This window comes from Hemiscyllium ocellatum, chromosome 17, assembly GCF_020745735.1.
Source record: "Hemiscyllium ocellatum isolate sHemOce1 chromosome 17, sHemOce1.pat.X.cur, whole genome shotgun sequence".
In the NCBI taxonomy this organism is placed as follows: domain Eukaryota; kingdom Metazoa; phylum Chordata; class Chondrichthyes; order Orectolobiformes; family Hemiscylliidae; genus Hemiscyllium; species Hemiscyllium ocellatum.
In genome coordinates, this window is record NC_083417.1 from 11,492,417 (window position 1) to 11,517,936 (window position 25,520).

The window sequence follows — 25,520 nt, forward strand, 5'->3', positions numbered from 1 at the left end:
CACCCTTTCAGTACTGCCCTAGATTACGTGGCTCGAGTCCCTGGAATAACCTCTCAATCTTCTACGCTATCCATCTATTACAGTTCCTCTAGTAATCTCTATACCAACTTGCACGTTACTTAGGATGATAAGTATCAGATGATAGGTATCAAAGAACCAGTGTAAGGCTACATATAATAGTTAAAGTGTGATGAAGCAAAGCACTGAGCTCTAGGTGACAATGAAGATGTTAGCCTTTTGTTTGGATGGGATGTGGACAATTCTGACTCGGCCGACATTTGTCTTCCAGCCTTAATTACTGTTGAAATGTGGGTACAAGTTCAGAGGACAGTTAAAAGTCAATCACAATGCTGCAAGCTTGGAGTCACGTGTAGCATAGTGAGTTTTCCTCTGTAAAGCACATTGAATGGGTTTTTAATATTTTTGAAACAACCTGTTCAGAAATACACATCTGCAGCAGGTGGGTCTTGAACCGAAATGGTGTTTTCCTCACCACCAAATCAACCACGGTACTTTTCCATCTGTTATCCAGCACCATTTAGCTCACCTGCATTTTTGATTAATCACATTTTATTCTTTTTTTTACATCCAGAAGTGCCCTGGCACAACACTGATTTTTTTTTCCATCACCTGTAGTATTTTGTTTCATCCATTAACCACTATCAGTATATCACCCATGTTGTTCAATTGTTTATCTGACATGAAAATCCCTTTAAGGGCAATGCAGACAATCAAAGGGGTGAGAGAGATGGAGATAGACTTTTAACAATAGTCACCTTCACTGAAACAAGCTGTCAATTCCACATCGCATCACTTGAACTTAAACTCCTGCAGCTGTTCATGGAATTTGAAACACTGTCAGAAATCTAACTCTCTGTGGTGAGGTTACCATTTGGCCACCATCATCTTCCACATGTGTTGGGTTGAAGGACAGGGACCCAGTGGAGATCAATGAGAACAGGGTGTGCCAGGAAACACTCACACACGCAGACTGCAATGTGCACAGCATGGTGGCTCAGTGGTTAGCACTGCTTCCTCACAGCACCAGAGATCAGGGTTTGATTCCCACACTGGGCTGTGCAGAGTTTGCACATGTTCCTTGTGACTATGTGGGTTTCCTCCCACAGTCAAAGACATGCACGTTGGCTGGATTAGTTAAGTTGCCAAAAGGTCAGGAATAAGCAGGCTTAGTTAGTTAGCCGTGGGAAATGCACTGGTGCAGGGTTAGAAGGATGGGTCTGAGTAGGATGCTCTTCAGAGATGCGGTGTGGACTTGATGGGCTGAATGGCCTGCTTCCACACAGTGGGGTTTCTACGATTTGGAATTTGCAAAGAGTGGGGATTTGTAGGTTAATGAGTAAGGTTCTGAAGAAATGGAGGTCAGAAGCAAGGAGAATGCAAAGAAGGTTTTTAAAGAGGAGGCAGAGCCAGGATCAGACTCTGATCAGGTGAGAAACTTAGCTCTGATTCTGCAGTGCCAATAGTTTCTGCAGTGCGCTATTATGCTCAACCATGCTCACTATAACCAGGGCAGAAATCTCATCTCCAAATAAACAGGATGCCAGTTTCAGCAGAATGAAATGAAATGAGTCCTGAGGAAGTCTACAGCCAAGATCTTGTATATTCTGGTTTAGCTTAGGAACAGAGAAGCTATCGGAAAGCGAGCAGGGGATTTTTGGGCAAGAGCTTTGATCTTCAATCATCGAAGAGTCTGCTTCATCTGTGACATATGTCAAAAACAGGCAGTCAGAGTCCAACAGCGCAGAATGATGGAGGAGACAGGAGAGGAGGTGAAGATCTTGGTGCCATGAGAGAAGACGGATCATTGAAGGGCATGGTGTGGACAATGTTGTCCAAGTCACCTAGAATGTGTGCTAGCAATCCACATTCTTCTACCTGAAACTTCTGCTGAATCATGATGAATGCCAATAGGAAACAATAACATTTGAGGCCGACAGAACGATGGAGAATATTGGGAGTCATGAAAGAAAAATGAGAGAATGCAGGAGAAATTATGGGTCAATCTTAACAGGTCAATTAATTTAGGTTTTCCCAACTGGTGAAGCCATTCTCTACTCAGCACCCCAATTACTCATCTCTCTGAGCGTATGGTTCGAACACTCCCTGGTCAGCCAGGTTATAAGTAAAGCTTCCCCCACTCTGCTCAAACAGGTTACTTACTCTCATTTCAATGAGTTATAAAAACAGTCCTGCAAACAAGTTAATCTGTGAATGCATTTTTATTACAAAAGAACATTTACAAAAATTAAATAATACTTACAGTATTAATGCACATAAGCAAACTAAAAACTTCCTTTTAGCAACATATTGCAATCAATACAATAATTTTGTTTTCCTGCTTGGTTTAAACATTGTGAAATCCACTACATGAATTTATTAATAAATTAAAAAAATATACAAGGGGTAAAAATAAACAAATTATTTTGTTTAAAAAGGCAATTTTTAACCTTGTAACCAGACAATCAGATATAAAATACATAAATTACTGTCAGATGAATGACAAGCAGAAGTAAACTGAACTGGTTTCAATCCAATGCTCAATTTTAACCTTGGTGAGATTAAAAATAACAGCCTCACTGCCCCCAATGCCAAAAATATTAATCCTGTCCAGATTTAGTACAACACGAATTTCATCCTACTTTAAATTCCAACATGTTTAGCAAGAGTGTAAATGGAATTGAAGCATTTGTGTCTCATGTTGCTTTTTTTCTTTAAAAAAACACTTGGATCCAGACTAGTTAAAAGCAAAATATTGTGGATGCTGGAGATCTGAAATAAAACGGGAAGGTGCTCAGGAAACTCAGCAGATCTGGCAGCATCTGTGGAGAGAGGAACAGAGTTAATGTGTTGAGTCTGGTGTGACTCTTGTTCAGATGATGATGAGTCGTAACAGTCTCTCCTTATCCGTTGTGGTTGCATTCTAACCTCTGGCCGTGTGCTTCAAATATATCTGAATGGGACAGCAGTCACTGTCAGAGGAAGCACAGTGAATAAGCCTGAGCTCTAGAGGAGAGAAGACTGGTTAGGACTAATTGGGTAGCGATAGGGGAGAAGACTGGTGGAGGCTAATTGGGTAGCGATGGGGGTCAGAAGGCTGATCGGAGCTAACTGGGTAGTGGTGGAGGGGAGAAGACTGTGGGGGCTAACTTGATAGTGGTGGATGTGTAGAACACTGGTGGGGGCTAATTGGGTCGTGGTGGGGTTGTAGAAGACTGGTGGGGGCTAACTGGGTAGCGATGGAGGGGAGAAGACTGGTGGGGGCTAACAGGATCGTGGTGGGGTTGTAGAACACTGATGGCGGCTAATTGGGTAGCGGTGGGGGGGGGGGGGGTTGGTGGTGGTGGTGGTTGGTAATTGAATTGAGGCTTTGAAAACAATGTAACTGTTTGACAAAGTGGATGTTGAGAAAATGCTTCCATGAAGGAGGGCTGATAAGGTGGTAAGCAATCAATCCAATAGGGAATACAGGAGAAATGCTTTCACCCAGAGAGTGGTGAGAATGGAATCGCTGAGGCAGGTAGGATAAATACATTTTACTGAAAGCTACCAAGGCATGAAGGGAAAGGAACAACAGTGGGCCATGGTACTGGGGGTTAGGAGGAGGCTGGTGCACCATGCCTGATTTCAGTTCACTGTTGGAAATTCCAATAGAAAAGTGATAACGAGGAAAAGGAGAAATGGCATTCACTATCACCTTTTATGCCCTCATAATGTTTCAAATGCTCTGCTATTGCGGTGTCAAAATCTGTCACTGACTGATGGCTCAAGGAGATGGTATTCTTTCTGTAGACAATTTTATTTAAAAAAAACTGAAATGAACAAGACAGCAGGAAATTGTACCCATTCCCTGACCAACTCAACAAGAATAAAGTCATCTCCTTGATGTTTAGACTCAAGCTCATAGGATTAATCCAGTGGTCACCAATGTTAGTTCCAACATGGCCACTCATTAATAATTAACCTATGAGACAGCTTTGAGGAACATGATTGCAACATTAAAGCTGTTCAATATTTTTTTGAAACTTTTTTTGTGATCAAAATAGAGATGGGAGAAACGGTAAATGCTAATTTGGGTGATGAAGGGTCTTTAATTTTCAGTTAGCTGTGAGACCGTCATGCAGTTGGAGGCTCTACATTCTGTGTCACCAATCAGGGATGAGAGCAGAGTTTTTTTTGATGTGCATTCTTGAGATAAGGACATCGCTGGTTGGCCCAACATTTATTGCCAATCTCAATCCCATCTGCTAAGGCAGGCAATCTCATTTGAATCCTGGCAATCATAGAGAGTGCTTTAAGAGTGAGAAAAGAATGGAGTCATGGAGATGTATAGCGTGGAAACAGCCCCTTCGATCCAACTCACCCATGCCGACCATACATCCTAAATTAACCTAGCCCCATTTTGACAGCATTTGTCCTATATCCCTCTAAACCATTCACATTCATATACCCAATCAGATGCCTTTCAATGTTGTAATTCATATAGATGACTGTTTGTTGAATGATTGTGTGTGAACGAGTTTGGAGTCACCCTGTGTTGGGAAAACCAGCAAAAGTTGCTTGCTATTGTTTTGAATGATGTCGAGAGTCTTTTCCAAGCTCCTCTCTGTGGAACATGCCAGGTACCCCAGGACTAGCTGAAGTCCTGAGCCCTTGCTGAGTTAATCAGGGATGCCCCACATCAATCTAAGTTACGAGAAATCAAAGTGGACGAGAAATCTCAAATCATATGACAGCAACTGGGTATGCTTTAGGCTCAATCGTGCGTTGTTTAAATTTCCACTTCAGGCTTGGTATCTGAGAGATGTTAAGTGCACAATCTCCAAGCATTTTCTCATTGTACCTGAACTGACAGAATAGGGTGTGAGATAACCTTCTTTCACCGATCCAGCACAGATACGATGGCTGAGTGGCCTCCATCTGTGCTTTCCAATTCTATAAACAAACGCAACAATGACATTGTAAACATGAATTGAAAATCGGCAGAATTGCACTTGCACCCTTCGGTTATTTAATTAGTCTCTTTTCCCCTTGCATTACCCTCAACCTTGATAATCTTACATGTGCGTTCTGCCCATCTTAACAAACAGATACTTGCAGTATGAGGCTGCTCTAATATTGTAGGCGAGCAAGGTTTGGAATGCTGCTTTGTAACAGTTTGACTGGCCAGCTGAGATTCCTGCTGGAAGTTAGCACCATGAAGAGTTAATATCACTGTCGTTATGACAATGGGTAAGTGCATTGTCTTGTAGCTCTTTGTCATAAAGCTTCTCCAGTCCACTGGCTCTTGCTTTATGATCTGTTTTATATACACATACAACGGCATTTCAGAAAGAAAAAAAATTCTAAATACTTCTGTTTAAAAAGGTAATGCACATTTTTAATATTTATATTTATATATATATATAAAATATATTTTTATATCCCAGGTAATCACCTGATTCTCAGCTCTGAAGATGATTCAATGTATCCAGCTGGGTCCTCAAATTAAAATGCGAAAAAGAAACTCCCACCAAGTGAAGTTGATTTGGACGGTGAACACTGCAATATTTCAAAGTCTGTGTAGCACCAGTTGATAATCCGGCCCTCTCCGTAGCATGAGTCCTTCAAGCCACGTGTGCACCCAGTCTGGGAGGGGCCGACACTTGTCCCATCAAGTCCATTGCCCAGACTAGCCACCAAACCCCCCTCCATCGAGGAGTCCAGAGTCTGTCCATTTGCTGGTCCTGATCAATGCATGTGGATCGACATGTCTTGACTGGGACTAATAAATAATGTTGTCATGTGGGGGTGGGGTGGGGAAGAGGTCAAGGGAAGGGGGAGGGGAGGGAATGCGGTTAAGGGTGAAGGCAGAAATCAGAGGGTGGCGGCTTCTCCAGCGAATGCTATCGATTGGTTTTGCTGCAGGATTTGCAGCACTGCTTGCCGTAGAACTTGTGACCGCAGACACCATGTTGCGGGACCAGGTGACACCAGCTGAAGAAGTCAACGCAGTTGAGATCTTTGAAGAGAATAGATAAGAAAATGTAAACATGGGAAGAAGGTAGCTTACATCTTTAAAAGCATGAAATGTTTTGACCTATTTCCTACACACTGAAAAAATGCCAACTATTTGTTAACAATCACACAGCACCAGGTTATAGTCCAACAGGTTTATTTGGAAGCAGTAGCTTTCACAGTGCTGCTTCTTCGGCAGGTAGCTAGTGGGACAGGATCAAAGGACATAATTAATTTTTGCGATAAATTCTGTGCCCTATTATCCTCGCACACTAGCCACCTGATGAAGGAACAGTGCTCCGAAATCTAGGACTTGCAAATACAGAGGAACTTCGATTATCTGCGATTTGATTACTTGAATATGAAATTATCTGGCAAGATCACAAGGTCCCACTGTTTGGCTAAACTATATTATCCAGCATTCGATTATCCAGAATTCGATTAACTGGGCGAAAAATTCCCTGTGTACTTCAGAGGTTTTTCTGTAAATCCATTGGACTATAACCTGGTGTGTGATTTTAAAAATTGTCCATCCCAATCCAACACTGGCATCTCCAACCATTTGTTGCAAGACCCAGTTTCACAGATGCAGCAACTGCACCTCACCCATGTCTTTCTTAAAATTCATTCAAGGGATGCGAGTGTCAAATACTGGGCAAGTACTTGGTGCCTCTCCTTAACTGTCCCTGACAAAGTGGTCGTGGTGGTGAGCAGTCTTCTACAATTACTACAGTACAAAGGATGTAGGGACAGCCACAGTTTGATAAAGTTCCCCATGGTCGGCTCATTCAGAAAGTAAGGAGACATGGGATACAGGGATCCCTGTCTGTCAGGATACTGAATTGGCTGCCCATAGAAGACAAAGGGTGGTGCGAGATGGAAAGTTTTCAGCCTGGAGCTTGGTGACCAATGGTGTTCTGGGAGCTCTGCTCTTTGTGATTTTTATAAATGATTTGGATGAGGAGGTGGAAGGGGGTGTTGGTGGGGTTGTGGATAGTGTGGAGGGCTGTTGCAGATTGCCACAAGACACCGACAGGATGCAGAACTACATTGATAACTAGCAGATGGAGTTCAACCTGGAAAAATGTGAAATGATTCCCTTTGGAAGGTCAAATTTGAATGCTGAATACTTGACTATGGGCAGCATTCTTGGCAGTATGGAGGAACAAAGGGATCTTGGAGTCCATGTTTATAGATCTCTTAAACTTGCCACTCAAATTGATAGGGTTATTAAGAAAGCATATGGTATTTTGGCTTTTGCTAGCAGGAGGATTGAGTTTAAGAGCTGCGAGGTAATGCTGCAGCTTTATAGAACCCTGGTTAGACCATACTTGGGGTATTATGTCTAGTTCTGGTTCATCATCATAGGAAAGATGTGGAAGCTTTAGAGAGGATGCGGAGGAGATGCACCAGGATGTAGGACTGGAGGGTATGTCTGAAGAAGAAAGGTAATGGGAGCTAAGGCTTTTCTCAAAGAGCAAAGAAGAATGAGAGGTAACTTGATAGAGGTGTACAAGACGTTGAGAGGCATAGATGGAGTGGATAGCCAGAGACTTTTCCCATGGTGGAAATGGCTATCACAAGGGGGCATCATTTTAAGGTAATTGGAGGAAGATTTAGGGGAGATGTTAGGGGTAGGTTCTTTACCCAGAGAGTGTTGGGTATGTGGAATGCACTGCCAGCGGTGGTAGGAGAGTCAGAATACATTAGGGATATTTAAGCGACTCTTGGATAGGCACATAGAAGTTATACAATGAAGGATATGTATCTTAGAATGGGATAAAAGGCCAGCACAACATCAAGGGCTGAAGGGCCTGTACTGAGCTGTACTGTTCTATGTTCACAGTATGGTTAGGGAGGGTATTCCAAGAAATTTGACCCAGTGACAGTGAAGGAATAGCAATATGTTTCCAATGATCTGTCGGGGAACTTGCAAATGGTAGTGATTCCAGGTATCTGCTGCTCATGCTTTTCTAGATGATGGTGGTGGGAGCTTTGGAAGGTGCTGTTGGTGAAGCCTTGGTGAGTTACTGCAGTGTTTCTTGTAGATGGTACACAGTACTGCCACTAGAGAGAGTGAATGTTTGTGGATGTGACACTTATCAAGCAGGCTACTTTGTCCTTGCTGGTGTCAAGGTTCTTGGGTGTTTTTGGAGCTGCATCCATCCAGGCAAATGGAAGATATAGCCATCACAATCCTGACTTGAGCCTTGCAGATGGTGGGAGTCTTACATTTCTGACTAGCATTAATGAAGGATATAGTTGCAAAACAGAATGGCATGTTGATTAGAGGGAACTATGAAATGGTGGTGTGATCATGCAACTGCTGCCCTGACCCTGCTGGTGCAGAGAACCTGTTAAGATAGCTCCTACCTTTTGAGCCCTGGGTAGGTCAGGATTAGAGGTTATGACAAAGTCTAACCACAACCCAAGTTTATCAATTCAGCAAAATTTAAAAAGTGAACTCTGAATCTTTTAGGTCAGCATCAGACTGGAAATCAGTGAAAGAGTGAGCTATCAGCAGAAGCAGATGAGAATACCCACAGAAACATGATTTTAGAGTGAGGTGATCAATTTAAACATCTGACAAATGTTAGGTGAGGGGACAACTGAACAGTACACATATGTTGGGGAGACAACAGGGTGAAGCAGAGGTAATATTGAAGCATCTGACAGGCAGGTGGACAATGAAGAACCATACCTTTCCTGGGAGATGGACAGAAGCTGGTGTTACAGGCTCTCGAAACTGCTGGCTTCTGATGTGCTAAACATCCCACTGCAGGCCGCGCCTGCCACTGGCAATGCACCGTACGCATCTGGACTCCTCCCCCGCATGTTACTGTACACTAGGAGAACGAGAAGTGTCTTCAGTTAGGAGGACCACACTGGATGCCATGAAAACAAAATTAAACCTTTGCATTTATTTAGCTCCTTTCACAGTTTCAGGATTTCCTAATGCACTTTGCAGCAAAAGTGGTATTTTTTAAATCATAGAGGAGAAAGTGAGGACTGCAGATGCTGGAGATCAGCATCAGATGCTCTTTGGATGCTGCCTGACCTGCTGCGCTTTTCCAGCAACGCATTTTCAGTTTTTAAAATCATAATCATTATTGTGCTTGCCAACCTGAAAACAACCCTATCTTCCCTCCTCTTTGTCTCCTGCTAGCTAACCAATCCTTATCCATGCTAATTAGTGAGGCCCTACACAATGTTGTTCAGTAACTCGTGTTGTGGCATTTTGTTTGGGTTCGGGCTTTTTCATCTGTACAACAGCTGGGAAAAGTTTGCCTTTTGTCATCTCCACTGCTCCTGCAAAGCACTAACGGACCACATCCACCAGCTGGCCTGTTGCCATTTTTCATCAGGTCCACAATTGCTGGGGACAGAAGAGGAGGAGGAACAGGTATGAGTCCAAGTCCTTTTTTCACAAGAGCTTCACCAATGATGCAAAATAATCAACAATCTTCAGGAGTTGACAAGTCCACATCAAAAGGTAATGGAGGGATGGGGCAAGTCAATTCTGTGAAGAAAATGTTCCTTCCAAAAACTCCCATGAATGAAAAGAACACTTCAATGTTACATACTACATCCAATAACAGAGCTTCAGTTAGCCTACCTGTTGCCATGGTGATGCATACCAAGCTGATCCAGCATGGTTGGGTATTTGATCCGAGGAGCGTTTTGGGCAGTGTCCGAGGTTACATACCCGTTCGAGCTCGACATTTGCTTTGGGCAAGTGACGACATCGTCTTTGGGGAAACTCGATGTGTTTTCCTGACAGGGTTTTCTCGCTGCATCTCAGCTCCCGTTTCTGTAGGCCGAGACCACAGGACACCGAGCACTGTACACAAAGCAAAACACACACCATGTCAGAGTACAACACTTTATATTTGAGAAACAATCTGACTCCGTTTTCACAAAGATACTTTATTTTTATTTCAAAAATATACTTTATTCATAAAAATATTTTGATGATCTGGACAATTGGTCATGCCATACATATGTAAACATTGCATTTCTTTGCATACAGAGATCGAGTAATCATTCATATATGCAGGTCTGTACGTTTGCTATGCATACATTGAGCTGAGGCATCAGCAGAGCCCCCTTACTGCGTCGGCCCCCTGTGCTTAGGCAGGCAGACGTTACACGGTGGTCTTTCCCCACCGCGACTTGGTAGCAGCTGACCCAAGCTTCAGCCCATCCCTCAACACGTAGTCCTGGACCTTGGAATGTGCCAGTCCGCAACACTCAGTCAGGGTCAACTCCTTCAACTGGAAGATCAACAGGTTTCGGACCACCCAGAGAGTGTCCTTCACCGAGATGATGATCCCCCATGCAAAGTTGATGTTCGTCTCGATGTGCATCCCGGGGAACAGACCGTAGAGCACGGAGTCCCGCATCACGGCGCGGCTCCAGACGAACCTCGACAAACCCCACTGCATTCCTCTCCAGACTTCCTTTGCATAGGCACATTCCAGAAGGAGGTGTGTGACAGTCTCGTCATCCCCGCCTGACTGAGAGTCCGGGCATGTATAAAGGATTTCACAGGCAGAGCCCTTCTCACCACCAACCAAGCCATGTCTTGGTGCTTGTTGGCAAGTTCTGGCGATGAGGCATTCTGTCAAATGGCTTTGACAGTCAGCTCAGGGAACTGCTCGATAGGATCTGCCCTCTCCTTTTCCCGAAGGGTCTCAAGGACACAATGTGCTGACCACTTCCTGACGGACTTGTGGTCAAAGGTGTTTTTCTTCATGAATTTCTCTACGTAGGACAGGTGATACGGAACAGTCCAACTACTTGGAGCAGTCCGCGGCAGCGAGGTCAGGCCCATCCTTCGCAACACCGGGGACAGGTAGAACCTCAGTATTTAGTGACACTTGGTGTTTGTGTACCGGGGATCCATGCACAGCTTGATGCAGCCACACACAATGGTGGCATTTGGTGTGTTTTTTCCCCCGTTGCCCAGAGCTTTGTGCATCGAGTCCCTTCAGACCCAGTCCATCTATGATCTCCATATAACATGGAAGATGGCCTGGGTGACTGTGACGACACAGGTTCTGGGAATAGGCCAGACCTGTGCTACATATAACAACACTGGCAGTGCCTCACACCTGATGACCAGGTTTTTACACACGATGGAGAGCGATTGTAGCTTCCATCTGCCCAGTTTCTGCCTCACTTTCTTGATACGCTCCCCCCCCCCTCCAAGACTTGGCGCACACCCCAGCCCCCCCAAACCAAATACCCAGCACCTTCAGGTGGTCAGTCCTGATGGTGAAGGGGATGAAGGATTGGTCGGCCCAGTTCCCAGAGAGCAAAGCCTCGCTCTTGCCTCGGTTTACCTTGGCCCCCGAGGCCTGTTAAAACTGGTCACGTATGCACAAGAGTCTGTGCACGGGCAGCTGATCCAAGCAGAAAATGGTGACATTGTCCATGTACAGGGAGGCCTTAACCTGTAGGCCCCCGCTGCCAGGAATAGTCACCCCTCTCAGGCTTGCATCCTTCCTGATGGACTCGGCAAATGGCTATATGCAACACACAAACAAGGCAAGAGAGAGAGGGCATCCCTGTCTGACTCCAGATCTGACTGGGAAGCGATCTGATTCCCACCCAATGTTGGTGTAGAGCAGTATGATCCAATTGCAGATTCCCTCCCCAAAGCCCATTTTGGAGAGAACATCTCTCATATATGTGTGTGATATCCTGTCAAAGGCTTTCTCCTGGTCCAGGCTGATGAAGCAGGTGTCCAACCCCCTGTCCTACTCGTAGGCAATTGTATCCCTGAGGAGTGCAAGTCTCTCAGCGATCTTCCTGCCTGGCACAGCACAGATTTGGCCAGGGTGGATCACTGATCCCAGAGCAAACCTGACCCGGTTGGCGATGACCTTTGCCAAGATTTTGTAATCCGCATTCAATCGTGAGATTGGTCTCCAATTTCTGATTTCCTCCCTCTCCCCCTTCCGCTTGTAAATGAGAGTAATGATGCCTTTCCTCATGGATTCACTCATGGTACCTGCCAGAAACATACTGACATACACCTCCAGGAGGTCCTGGCCAATTAAGTCCCACAGAGCAGAATAGAGCTCGACCGGTAAGCTGTCACTTCAGGGAGTTTTATTCTTTTCGAAGGACTTGAGGGCCTTGGTCAGCTCATCCAGAGATAGTGGTTGGTCCAGCCTCTCCCATGTTCTGTCGTCTAAGACTTCCGTGATAGAGGATAGGAATGACTGGGAGGCTGTGCTGTTGGTTGGCTTCGAGTCATACAGACTGGCATAGAAGGATTTGCTGATCCTCATGATGTCAGCCTGAAATGACGTTATCAAGCCATCTTCTTTCTTCAGGCTGCTGAGCACGGAGCTCTCTTTGTGCACCTTCTGGAAGAAGAAACGTGAGCACGTCTCGTCCTGCTCCATGGAGCAGACCATGGACCGGAAGATTATCTTGGAGGCCTCCGAGGCAAAGAGCAAGGCTTGCTGGCCCTTCACCTCCTGGAGATCCTCCATGACATCGACCCCCATCATCTGCAGCAGGAGCAGGTTCTGCATCCTTTCCTGGAGCTGGGACTGTTTTTCCCCGCCTCTCTCTTGCCTCTTGAACACCTTTGAGGATGAAGAACCTCTTGATATTCCCTTTTACTGTTTCCCACCAGTCTTCGGGGGATTCAAAGAGGGGCTTCATAGTTCTCCAACCTGCGTAGTCCCTCTTGAGCTCCTCAATGTTTCCCGGGGTCAACAGCTTGGTGTTCAATTTCCATGTTCCCCTACCAGCCCGCTGCTTGTTTTTACAAAGGTACACAATGTGTTCACTCACACCTTCATGTGTAGGGTTCTTAATTTATAATCTCTCCGTGCATGACCTAATTGAGAAAAGAACACACTAGTGTCATGGTGTCTCCTCATTGCCAATGATTGCACCCTAATCTTATAAAGAAAATGGTGCATCACATCAAGGGTCCAGACATGTTGGAGTCCGATGCATCTGGTGTTGTCAAGCATACTGAGAATGATGCTGTACAAACATGGAAACAAGGAACAAGAGTAGGCCACTTGGCCCTTTGAGTCTACCTCACCCTTCAATAAGATCATGGCTAATCTGATTTTAACCTCGACTCTACATTCTCACATAGCCCCGATAATCCCCACAGTAATCGAGAATCTAGCTCCCATGTTTCAAAATATTTAAAGATTCTGCATCCATTGCCTTTCAAAGAGAGGAATTCCAAACTCTCAAGCCTCAGAGGAAAAAAAGGTTTCCTCATCTTTGTCTTTAAAACTATGGCACCTGATTTGAGATTAGTATCATAGAGTAATGGAGATGTACAGCATGGAAACAGACCCTTCAGTCCAACCCGTCCGTGTCGGCCAGATATCCCAACCCAATCTAGTCCCACCTGCCAGCACCCGGCCCATATCCCTCCAAACCCTTCCTATTCATATAACCATCCAAATGCCTCTTAAATGTTGCAATTGTAGCACCACATCCTCTGGCAGCTCATTCCATACACATACCACCCTCTGCGTGAATAGGTTGCCCCTTAGGTCTCTTTTATATCTTTCCCCTCTCACCCTAAACCTATGCCCTCTAGTTCTGAGATTCTTACACAAAAGGAAATATCCTCTTCAAATCTATTCAGTCAAATCCCCTCAGGATCTTATATATTTCAATAAAGTCAGCTTTAACTCTTCTAAACTCCACAGATACAGCAAAGCTTGCCTCTGTCTCAAATCTGAGCTCATCTTCAGTCTGGTATCTGGCAGGAAGGGCAAACTGCTAATGAGGTGACCAGAACCCACATACTTTCCACCCATTCTCTACATCACTTTCTCATTCTCTTCATTTTGACTCTAATGGCCACCAGCCACCCACAGGAGTCTCAGGAGAATGGGAAAGAGTAACAGCTCAATACTGATGGAGGCAGCATGGTGGCTCAATGGTTAGCACTGCTGCTTTCACAGTGTCAGGGAGCTGGGTTCGATTCCAGCCTTGTGTGACTGTCTGTGTGGAGTTTGCATGTTCCCATTGTGATTTCAAATAAACCTGTTGGACTATAACCTGCTGCCATGTGGCTTCTGACTCTGTCCCCTCAAGCAGAGGACAATATGAGATTGCACAAGGATTGATTAATCATGGATAGATTAGTTTATGGGGAGGCTAGGTAGGTACAGAAGGGAGACAAGAATAAAAGCCAATGTTAATATGGTGAAAGAAGGCCAATATGGAACATTGGGCTGAATGGCCTGTTGCTGGATACCACAAAATCCCAGTGTCACTGTATTACTGGATACACAATGTCCCACAATTTGCCTCCCTTCAGCAATATCTGGACTGAATTGAGTAAGACCATAAGACATAGGAGCAGAAATTAGGCCATTTCAGCCTATCAAGTCTGCCCTGACATTCAATCATGGCTGATAGGTTTGTCAACCCCATTCTCTCCCTTTTTACTCATAACCCTTGATACTCAATGACCTATCTATTGAGTAGTTTATGAACTCTTACCCTTGAGTCTACTGCCCACAAAATCATGCCCTCTCTCCTTATGTCTAAATGATTTTGAGTACCTTGGTCCACGGTGAGGTGATCCAACGCAGTCTGTCATTCTTTGGGCAGCGCCGGAGCACACACATCTCCTGACTCTTTGGCTTCACTTCCTGGTTGCACAGACTCTCTGGTACGGCATGAGGCTTTGACATAGGGTTCGTGCTTCTACAGTAGATGACACGTTTCCTCATGCCCCTTCCGCACGTCTTGGAACACTGGAGACAAAAGACGGCTGCCTTCAATTGGGTTCGAAAGGGAAAAGTGCTAGAGCGTGAGGACTAACGTAAATAATGATCCATCATATTGGTCAGAAAAAGCCTCAAGTAAGTTCTCCACAGAAATGGACACTTATTGTGGGTTTAGTGATTACCATTCAATTCAAATTGAATTCAAAATCATGTTCCATTCCATTTAGGGCGGCACGGTGGCACAGTGGTTAGCACTGCTGCCTCACAGCGCCTGTAGACCCGGGTTCAATTCCCGACTCAGGCGACTGACTGTGTGGAGTTTGCACGTTCTCCCCGTGTCTGCGTGGGTTTCCTCCGGGTGCTCCGGTTTCCTCCCACAGTCACAAAGATGTGCGGGTCAGGTGAATTGGCCAAGCTAAATTGCCCGTAGTGTTAGGTAAGGGGTAAAATGTGGGGGTGTGGGTGGGTTGCGCTTCGGCGGGTCGGTGTGGACTTGTTGGGCCGAAGGGCCTGTTTCCACACTGTAAGTCTAATCTAAAAAAAACTGTAAACATGCCATCCATGCCCACTGTACTACCATTCAGATGAGATATTAAACCAAGGACTCACTTTCCTGCTTAGGTAGAGGGCCCTATTGCGAAGAGTAGGAGATTGTCGCATTGATGAAACCATGTTTGGAGTGCCGTGTTTAGGTCTCCTTATTGTTGGAAAGACACCACCACAATCGAAGCAATTCACAGATGGTTCACTCGACAATTCCTGGGATGAGGGAGTATGTTATGAAGAAAAGTTGAACTAGATGGGCCTCTGTTTATTGGAATTTAGGGCAATGGGTATGGGGGAGGGATACTCTTCAGAGGGTCAGTGTGGACTCAATAGGCCAAATGGCCTGCTTCCACATTATAGGGATTCTATGAATTGTCTAGAATTAGGCAAGGAGTTTAAAAATAAGGAATATCCTATAAAAGAGGGTGATGAGGTAAGATTTTCACTCTCAGAGGGTCATGAGTCTTTGGGCCAGGGTCCAGAGAGCAGCAGAGGAAGTGATTGGATATTTTTTAACGTCAAGGTAGTTAGATATTTGGATAACAAGGGAGTTGAGTTCTTGAGAGGGATGTCAGGGAAAAGGGAATTGAAGTCACAATTGGATCAGGCACAACCTTATGAAATGTTGCAGTGGCCTCGAGGGGCCAAATGGTTGATTCCTTTGTATATTTGTAAGCTCCCTCCAGTACTCTGGGCTTACATTTATCCCTTAACCAACATCGCCAGGGCAGATTATCAAAGTTGGCTACTGAGTTCCCCGAACAGCTACAGTAACCAAATGAAATTAAAACTACTTAACTGGCTATGATGTGCTTTTTCAGGTTTATAGGTGATGAAATACAAGGGTTTCTTTGCACTGTTGTGGTCAATCTATTGAGCAGGACGCCAGGAGATTTCCATGCCATACTTTGAATAGCACATGAGATTTTAAAACACTATTCGGGTACATTCCAGACTTGGAAACTACATTGCTGTTCCTTCACTGTCATTGCTTCAAAATCCAGGAACTCCCTTCTGACCTGTGGCTGGGCCTACCAGCCATGGACAGTTGCAGTTCAAGAATGCAGCTGTTCAACAGCTTCTGTGACCATTCATCCCACTGACGGAACTCAAACAGGTTTTTAAAATGAGAGAAAGAATTGCAGGTGCTGAAATCTGAATCAAGAACACAAATTGCTGGAGGAGCTCAGCAGGTCTGGCCGCATCTGTGAAGCAAAAGCAGAGTTAGCCTTTTGAATCTAGTGCAGTCTCCCTGCTATAGGAAGGATGTTGTGAAACAAAGGGTTCAGAAAAGATGTACAAGGACATTGCTCGGGTTGGAGGGTTTGAGCTATATGGAAAGGCTGAATAAACTGGGGCTATTTTCCCCAGAGCGTCAGAGGCTGAGGGGTGACGTTATAGAAATTTATAAGATTATGAGGAGCATGGACCCTGGATCAAAGTTTTTTCCCCAGGGTAGGGGAATCTTATAGTAGGGAGACTGCACTGGATTCAAAAGGTTAACTCTGCTTTTGCTTCACAGATGCTGCCAGACCTGCTGAGTTGCTCCAGCAGTTTCTGTTTTCATTTCTGATCTTCAGCACCTATAATTCTAAAATAGAGAGCACAGGTTTAAGGTGAGAAGGGAAAGTTATAAAAGAGACCCAAGGTCAGCTTTGTCACACAGAGGATGGTATGTATATGGAATGAGCTGCCAGAGGAAAAGGTGGAGGCTGGCACAATTACAGCATTTAAAAGGCATCTGAATGGATATATGAATAGGAAGGGTTTGGAGGGATATGGGCCAAGTGCTGGCAAATGAGACTAGATTAATTTAGGATATCTGGTTGGCATGGATGAGTTGGACCAAAGGGTCTGTTACCATGCCATACATCTCTTTGATTCTCTGGCCAAAGTCTAGTAAGTTCTGAAGGGTCACTTGACTTGAAACATTAAACGTGTTCCTCTCTCCACAGATGCTGCCAGACCTGCTGAGTTTCTCCAGCAATTTCTCTTTCTGTTTTTGATTAAATATTATTCCACTGTGACATTTCAAAAGCTTTTGAGGCTTAATCGTATGGTCCAATGGTAATTCTGTGGAAATGAGAAACAGCTTTGCTGCACCATGCTTGAGTGAGCCTCCTGAAACCAAATGTACTGGCAGCAATGTTAGAAACACCCCCAAAGTTAATTCAAATTACACTTTGTTGGCAGCACTCTTACACCGAGGACAATGCAGGATATAGTTTTGCACCCTGCAATATGTATGGATTAGCTCCTGATCTCAGTAGGGGTCCCCACCCAGATCGGATTGGGTGGAGTGGGAGAAGTTGACAGAGCTGTTAGCATTAGCACAGAGTTACTGCTGAGGTGTCTGAACTCAGCTTTGTCAATCAGCACTGAATGGGCACTGATGGTCGCTCATTTTAAATGCATGGTTCAACCAAAAGTAATCTGAAGAAATCAAGCAAGCAACAGCTGAACGTTTAAGGCAGTAATGATGGGGTGCTGCATTGTTAAGTGTCATCTTTCAGACAAGAGGTGAAATAGAGATTCTGATAGCGCATTGGAGTCAATACAAGTCATGTTCCAGAAAAAAAAAGCACAGAATTCTTCTGGAAAATGTTTTCAATCAGATGTACCTTAATATACTTTGAGATCAGTGGGATTTGAACCTGGAGATTCTAGCTCAGAGGAAGGGACAGAACCATTGTGTCACAGGGGTTCTCAGGCGCCTGCTAGTATCCTGGCCAACTCTCACCCTCCCTAACCCATACCACTTCAAGTGTTTAAGCGTGTAAGAGGAATAACAGCGAGAGGGCATAGATTCAAAGTGATTTAACATAGAACATAGAACATAGAAGGATACAGCGCAGTACAGGCCCTTCGGCCCTCGATGTTGCGCCGACCGAATCCTACCTAACCTATACTAGCCCAATAACTTCCAAATGCCTATCCAATGCCCGCTTAAATGACCATAAAGAAGGAGAGTTCACCACTGATACGGGCAGGGCATTCCATGAACTCACAACCCGCTGTGTGAAGAATCTACCCCTAACATCTGTCCTATACCTACCACCCCTTAATTTAAAGCTATGTCCCCTAGTAACACCTGACTCCATTAGCGGTAAAAGGTTCTTAGTATCTACCCTATCTAAACCCCTAATCATCTTATACACTTCTATCAGATCTCCCCTAAACCTTCTCTTCTCCGATGAGAACAGCCCCAAGTGCCTCAGCCTTTCCTCATAAGATTTTCCTACCATTCCAGGCAACATCCTGGTAAACCTCCTCTGCACTCGTTCTAAAGCTTCCACATCCTTCCTATAGTATGGCGACCAAAACTGCACACAATACTCCAGATGAGGCCTCACCAGAGTCTTATACAACTGCAACATGACCTCAGGACTCCGGAACTCAATTCCTCCGCCAATAAAGCCCAGTACACCATATGCCTTCCTCACAGCACTATTTACCTGGGTGGCAACTTTCAGAGATCTGTGTACATAGACACCAAGATCCCTCTGCTCATCCACACTACCAAGTAGCCTACCATTAGCCCAGTAATCCATCATCTTGTTATTCCTACCAAAGTGAACGACTTCGCACTTAGCTACATTGAATTCCATTTGCCACATTTCCGCCCAGCTCTGCAACTTATCTATATCCCGCTGTAACCTACCACTTCCTTCCTCACTATCCACAACTCCACCGACTTTTGTGTCATCCGCAAACTTGCTTACCCAGCTTTCAAGTCCTTCCTCTAGATCATTTATAAAGATAACAAAAAGCAATGGTCCCAAAACAGATCCTTGTGGTACACCGCTAGTAACTGCGCTCCAAGATGAACATAGTCCATCAACTACTACCCTCTGTCTCCTTCCAGCCAGCCAATTCCTAATCCAAACCTCTAATGTATCCTCAATGCCATACCTCCGAAGTTTTAGCATTAGCCTACCATGGGGAACCTTATCGAACGCCTTACTAAAATCCATATACACAACATCTACTGCTTTACCCTCATCCACTTCCTTAGTCACCTTCTCAAAGAACTCAATAAGGTTTGTGAGGCACGACCTGCCCTTCACAAAACCATGCTGGCTATCCCTGATCACGTTATTCCTACCCAGATGTTCATAAATCTTATCCCTTACCATTCTCTCTTTTGTCAAAGAAGCACATGTGAGATGAGAAAGAATTCTTTTTCAGGCAGTGAGTCATTAGGGTATGGAACACACTGCCTGAAAATGTGGTGGAATCAGATTCAAGAGAACATTGGGTGATTATTTGGATGGCAATGGTGTGCAAGGATATGGTGGAAAGGGCAGAAGGCTTGGCACAATGGGCTGAATAGTTTCTTTCTGTGTTGCAACATTCCTATGAATTTTAAAAGGTGTCGATTAATTAGACATTTACCTCTTGCCTGAGGAAGTCCTGTGATAAGGTGGACAGCAGAACTGCCCTTTGAGCTAGGTGCTATTGGTTGAAGTCGCCACTTCAGGACTTGATGGCACAGCAGGTACACTCTCATACGTGGCCAAGCAAATCTCTAACAACCTGTAAATCTTTCCAGCATGTCTATGACAGGCGGCAAGAGAGGGAGAATCTGTTGGTCAGTCAAGTTTGACATAGAGCTCTAGTCTTTATTGAGACTATTAACTAAGTGAAGAGAAAATGTCAGAAGCCCTTTTGTGCAGAGGGATCTGGTGCATGAATCGCAAAAGAGTACAGCTGAAACAACTTATCTCTCTTCATAAGAAAAGCCCCATATTTCTAGAATGGAGTTACAGCAGGCAATAAGACAGATAAATAGAATTTTGTCATTTACTGCTGAAGGAAGAGAGTTTAAATGTAGGGAGCATTGCTGAAAGAGGTATGAGGCATGAGTGAGACCGCATCTAGAGGATTGTGTCTGCTTTTGGTCCCCTTACTTGAGCAGGGATGTAACTGCATTAGAGGCAATTCAGAGGACATTCACTGGATTGGTTCAAGAGATGAGAGGTTTGTCTTATGAAGACAGATTGAACTGTTTAAGCTATACTCTCTGGAGTTTAGAAAAATGAGGGGAGATGTAATTGAGGTACAGAAGATGCTAAAAGGGATTGACAAAATAAAAATAGAAAGGACTTTTCCTGATGTGGGATAATCTACAGCAAGAGATTATAGCTGTAGGATAAGGGGTAGCAGATTCCAAACAGAGCTGAGGAGAAATTATTTCTCTCAAAGTGTCATAAATTCATTACCCCAGGTTGCTTTGGATGTTGAGTAAAATCAAGGAGGAGATGGACAGATTTTTAATTAGTAAAGGGTTGAAGGGTAATGGACAGTGGGCAGGAAAATGGAGTTAAAGCTGAGATGAGATCAGCCTAATCAGATTAAAAGGGAGCAGGCTTAAGAGGCTCAATTGCCTACTCATAGTTTTTATAACTGTCTTATCCAGAAAAACCAGTTGTGGATAACGACACAAATGTGTGGTTTGTCCGTTTATGCATCAGTGAATATGAGAAGCTTCTAAGACTTTTCTTATTGCTGGTTTGTGGGACTTTGTCTTCTACTTACATAGAAACTGCATCACAATAACAGCTCCATAGTCCCAAGGGACTGTGCTCATGTTTATGTACTGCATGAACCTATTTCCAAATTTCTTTATCTAATCCTTCCATTCTTTTCTCCCTTGTATACTTTTCTAAACTCCTCTTAAATGTAACTGTGTAATACATCTCAATTCCATGCAGATAAGTGACACATTCTAAACGGTCTCTGGTTTAGTTTAGATCCCTTGTTACATATGTAAGTGAGTATCTTAAATTTTTGATGCCTTGTTTTAGATTAAATAAGAAATATGAGTCCATAAACCCCTGAACTCCTTTGTCAAAATAGAATCTATCTCATTCAACCTTGAATATATTCAACAACCCTTTACTGCTTTCTATCCAAAGCTCTGTCCATTCTGGAGAATTCTCATGATTGACCACCCTCTGAGGGAAGAAATTCTCCACTTTCATCTTAAACATCAATCCTTAGCAGGTTGTATGTTTCCTTAATCTTCTCTTAAAATCCAATTCCTATGGATTCAACCTGCTCAATCTTTCCTGATAAGACAAACCCTTCATGACAGAAATATCTCACAGGTGACAACTTTACCACATGAAAAAAAATCATAATTTTAATGATTCTATTAGGCAACCATTCTGCCTTTACTTGTTGCAGGAAATAACCCCTAGCCTTTCCTGATAGTTATATCCTCTCAGTTCTGGTATCATTCTCATTAGGCTTCACTCGTTCATCTCCTGAGTGCTTTGATATTTGTTCTTCGTAATACAGGACTAGCATAGTTGACATTCAGTCAAACCTGCACATGGATCATTTTCAACTGTAGTTTAGAAATATACCGGTGCAAACATATTGCTTCCATGGTGAATGAAGCATAACCAGGATTCACTGTTTGTGAAACAGCCAGCAATGAAACATAATCACTCTCAAGTCAGGGCCTGTGCATCTCTGGAGGGCAGTAATAGTTGCAGGGTACAGCACACTGACAGCTCACTGGGCATAGCAGATGTGGTGATTCCTTCTGCAGATGTCACCACCAGGAGAACAAGTGAAATCCTGAACATGACCTTTGGAGGGCAGCAGAATAATGTAGCAGAACAATAAAGTACTTGGAGGAGGACTTCCCTTTGTAACTCTGTGCCAGGAGTTCCCTTCAGTTCTGTTCCAAATTCTATTCGGAAATGAAAAGCAGTTTATAGATCTTGGAGCACATCCAATAAACTCTACTATTATAGGAAACTATCTGTGCAAAAAGGGATTTTCATGTCAGGTCTTACCAGATTCAAATTCCTAACAGGTAATTTCAACAGAAATACCTCATTAAACACTATAATATTGTGCAGCTGGTTTAGAAAGTGTGTGTCTATTGAAATAATAAGGTAGCTTTTCCCATTGTGATAAATAGATAGAAATTTCACATTCTTCTAGCCCACACTATTTCATCTATATTATTATTAATCAGTTCTTATCCAAAGACTTTGTCTCAGAGGCCAACTTTACCTCAGCAGGTAGCATTCTTTCTTCTGACTCAGAAGGTTCAAGCCTCACTCCAGGAAGACTAAGCTCAAAAAAAAATCTTGGTTGCCACTTCCAGGATATCACTGAGGTTACACAATTCGAAATGCCATCTTTCAGATTAGATACTAAATTGAGGCTCCCACTATTCTGTCCTCTGAGGCAAATGCTAAAGGCTACATGGCCTTACTTCAAAGGATAACAGAGATGTTAAACTGAGTGTTTTGGTCTATATTTATCCCTCAATCAAAGACAGGAATGGAGATTACCTATTTGTTAATAGATGGCACCTTGTGGAATCTTGCTGTGCACAGTTTAGCCACCTTCCCCCCTTTCATCAGTGACTACAGTTTGCAAGTTCTTCATATTTTCTTTCAGAGATATATTTCCCTCTGCACCCATTTCCACCTTCCACAAAGACCGTTCCCTCCGTGACTACCTGATCAGGTCCACGCCCCCCCCAACAACCCACCCTCCCATCCTGGCACCCTCCCCTGCCACCGCAGTAATTGTAAAACCTGCGCCCATACCTCCTCCCTCATCACCATCCAAAGCCTCAAAGGAGCATTCCACATCCATCAAAGTTCCACCTGCACATCAACCAATGTCATTTATTGTATCCGTTGCTCCCGATGCGGTCCACTCTATATTGGAGAGACTGGACGCCTCCTTGCAGAGTGCTTCAGGGAACATCTCCGGGACACCCACACCAATCAACCCCACCACCCTGTGGCCGAACATTTCAACTCCCCCACCACTCTGCTGAGGACATGCAGGTCCTGGGCCTCCTCCACCTCCGCTCCCTCACCACCCAACGCCTAGAGGAATAATGCCTCATCTTCCGCCTCAGAACACTTCAACCACAGGGCAATGTGGACTTCACCAGTTTCTTCATTTCCCCTCCCCCCACCTTACCCCAGTTCCAAACTTCCAGCTCAGCACCATCCTCATGATCTGTCCTAACTGCCAATCTCCCTTCCCACTCCACCCTCCTCTCTGACCTATCTCCTTCATCCCCATCCACCTATTGTATTCTTTGCTACCTTCTCCCCAGCCCCACCCCTTTCCCATTTATCTCTCCACCCTGGAGGCTCCCTGCCTCTATTCCTGATGAAGGGCTTTTGCCTGAAATTTTGATTTTCCTGCTCCTCGGATGCTGCCTGGCCTGCTGTGCGTTTCCAGCACCACTCTGATCTAATCTCAGGTTTCCAGCATCTGCAATGCTCATTTTTTTCCCTCTAAAACACCTCAGGCCATCCTGAAATCATGAAAGTTCTATCTAAATACAAGTCTTTATTTCCTTAAATACTTTTACATATTTAACGAGAGAGTTCTTCCTGCATTATTACTGACAGGTAATTATAGAAGTTCCACATTAAAAGTTTGGTTAACATTAAGTGAGGTGCATGTGTGGACACATTGCAAAGCTCTTGAAGAATAGGTTGATGCAATTATCATAAATGCATCTTCTCATTTTTCTTCCATTCTGATCTGATTAAGTAATTATTTAGCTCTTTCGAGTGCTTAGACTATACTTTAGAGCTTTACTAATTCTTTTTTCATTTTGACCATCTTAGATGATGTGGGTGTGTAATTAAAAACTCCATTCCCTCTTGCATGTGAGCCATTCGGTCCCTTGAATCTGCTCCACCATTTAATAAGATCTGACTATCAATCATCATTAATTCATGCATTCTCTGTGGCAAAGTCTCGACTAAATTACAGCATCCTCATCAAACTGTCAGGCATCCCCCTCTCATACAATACATTATTTTCCCTTAACCTGGCATTTCTTGTGAATTTAGATCAGAGTGGTGCTGGAAAAACACAGCAGGTCAGGCAGCATCCAAGGAGCAGGAAAATCAACGTTTCAGACAAAAGCTTTTCATCAGGAATTATCCTGATGCATGCAAGATGTGGCACGGTGGCTCAGTGGTTAGCACTGCTGCCTCACAGCACCAGGGACCCATATTTGATTCTAACCTCTGGCAACTGTCTGAACTGTCTGTGTGGAGTTTGCACATCCTCCCTCTGTCTGCATGAGTTTCCTCCTGGTGCTTCGGTGTCCTCCCACAGTCCAAAGATGGGCAGGTTAAGTGGATTGGCTATGCTAAATAGGGTGGCACGGTGGCTCAGTGGCTAGCACTGCTGCCTCACAGCGCCAGGGACCTGGGTTCAATTCCCGTCTCAGGCAACTGTCTGTGTGGAGTTTGCACATTCTCCCTGTGTCTGCGTGGGTTTCCTCCGGGTGCTCCAATTTCCTCCCACAGTCCAACGATGTGCAGGTTAAGTGAATTGGCCATGTTAAATTGCCCGTAGTGTTAGGTGGATTAGTCAGGGGTAAATGTAGGGGAATGGGTCTGGGTGGGTTACTCTTCAGAGGGTTAGTGTGGATTTGCTGGGCCAAAGGCCCTGTTTCCACACTGTAGGGAATCTAATCTAAGTTGCCCATAGCCTCCAGGAATATGCAAGCTAGGTAAATTAGCCATGGGAAATGTGGGAATAGGGTAGTAGATGGGCTGAATGGCCTGCTTCCACACTGAAGGGTATCTATGAAAATCTTTGACAAATGTATCTTTATCAGCACCAATCAAGTTTTATTCAACTCAGCAACTACATATCCCTAAGATGGAAGGTTTCATGCTGGTTCTAACAGGAGGTTATTCAGTCCATCAAGCTTATGCCAGCTCTTTCAAAGAGCTTTCCAACTGGCCACACTCCCTTATTCTTTTTGAATAGTTCTTCATTTTCCTCCCTTTCCAATATTTACAGATTAAGGATTTGACTTCTCTCTAACTCCTTGACAATGCTTTCCATTATTATAACTTCTATCCACCATTACAACGGAAATGGAAGGGCTCTGCACAGATGTAGAGAAGGCCAAACTGTTCCCACTTTTGAAAGGGTCAAGAATGAGAAAGCATGGAAGCACAAGTGGATATGAGGAAAACGTCATGGTTTGGAACACATTGCCTGAGAGTGAAGCAGTCAGAGGTTCAACTGAAGTATTCCAAAGGAGCTAGACTGTCTTTTGAAATAGAAGGAAGTGCAGGATTATGGGTGGAAAGGTTGGGGAAAGTCATTGGGTGAATTGCTCATTGGGCATAATGGGCATAACGCCTTCCATGCTGTCAGTTTGCTATGATGTTCGATATAAATATATCATTAATATCCCCTCAG

The 25,520-nt window shown here is 44.2% G+C and overlaps 1 protein-coding gene across 1 annotated transcript in view; it reads right to left on the bottom strand.

The window, feature by feature from the left end:
• Positions 1–2,594: 2,594 nt before the first annotated feature.
• adamts18 (ADAM metallopeptidase with thrombospondin type 1 motif, 18) overlaps positions 2,595–25,520 on the bottom strand; it is a 263,407-nt gene continuing 240,481 nt past the window's right edge. The window contains exons 20-24 of the mRNA XM_060838319.1: positions 14,580–14,774; positions 9,632–9,856; positions 8,717–8,861; positions 5,456–6,019; positions 2,595–2,840 (exon numbers count right to left, since the gene is read on the bottom strand). Coding sequence (XP_060694302.1) covers positions 5,904–6,019; positions 8,717–8,861; positions 9,632–9,856; positions 14,580–14,774 — 681 coding nt within the window. The 3' untranslated portion in view covers positions 2,595–2,840; positions 5,456–5,903. The remainder of the gene's footprint in view (positions 2,841–5,455; positions 6,020–8,716; positions 8,862–9,631; positions 9,857–14,579; positions 14,775–25,520) is intronic.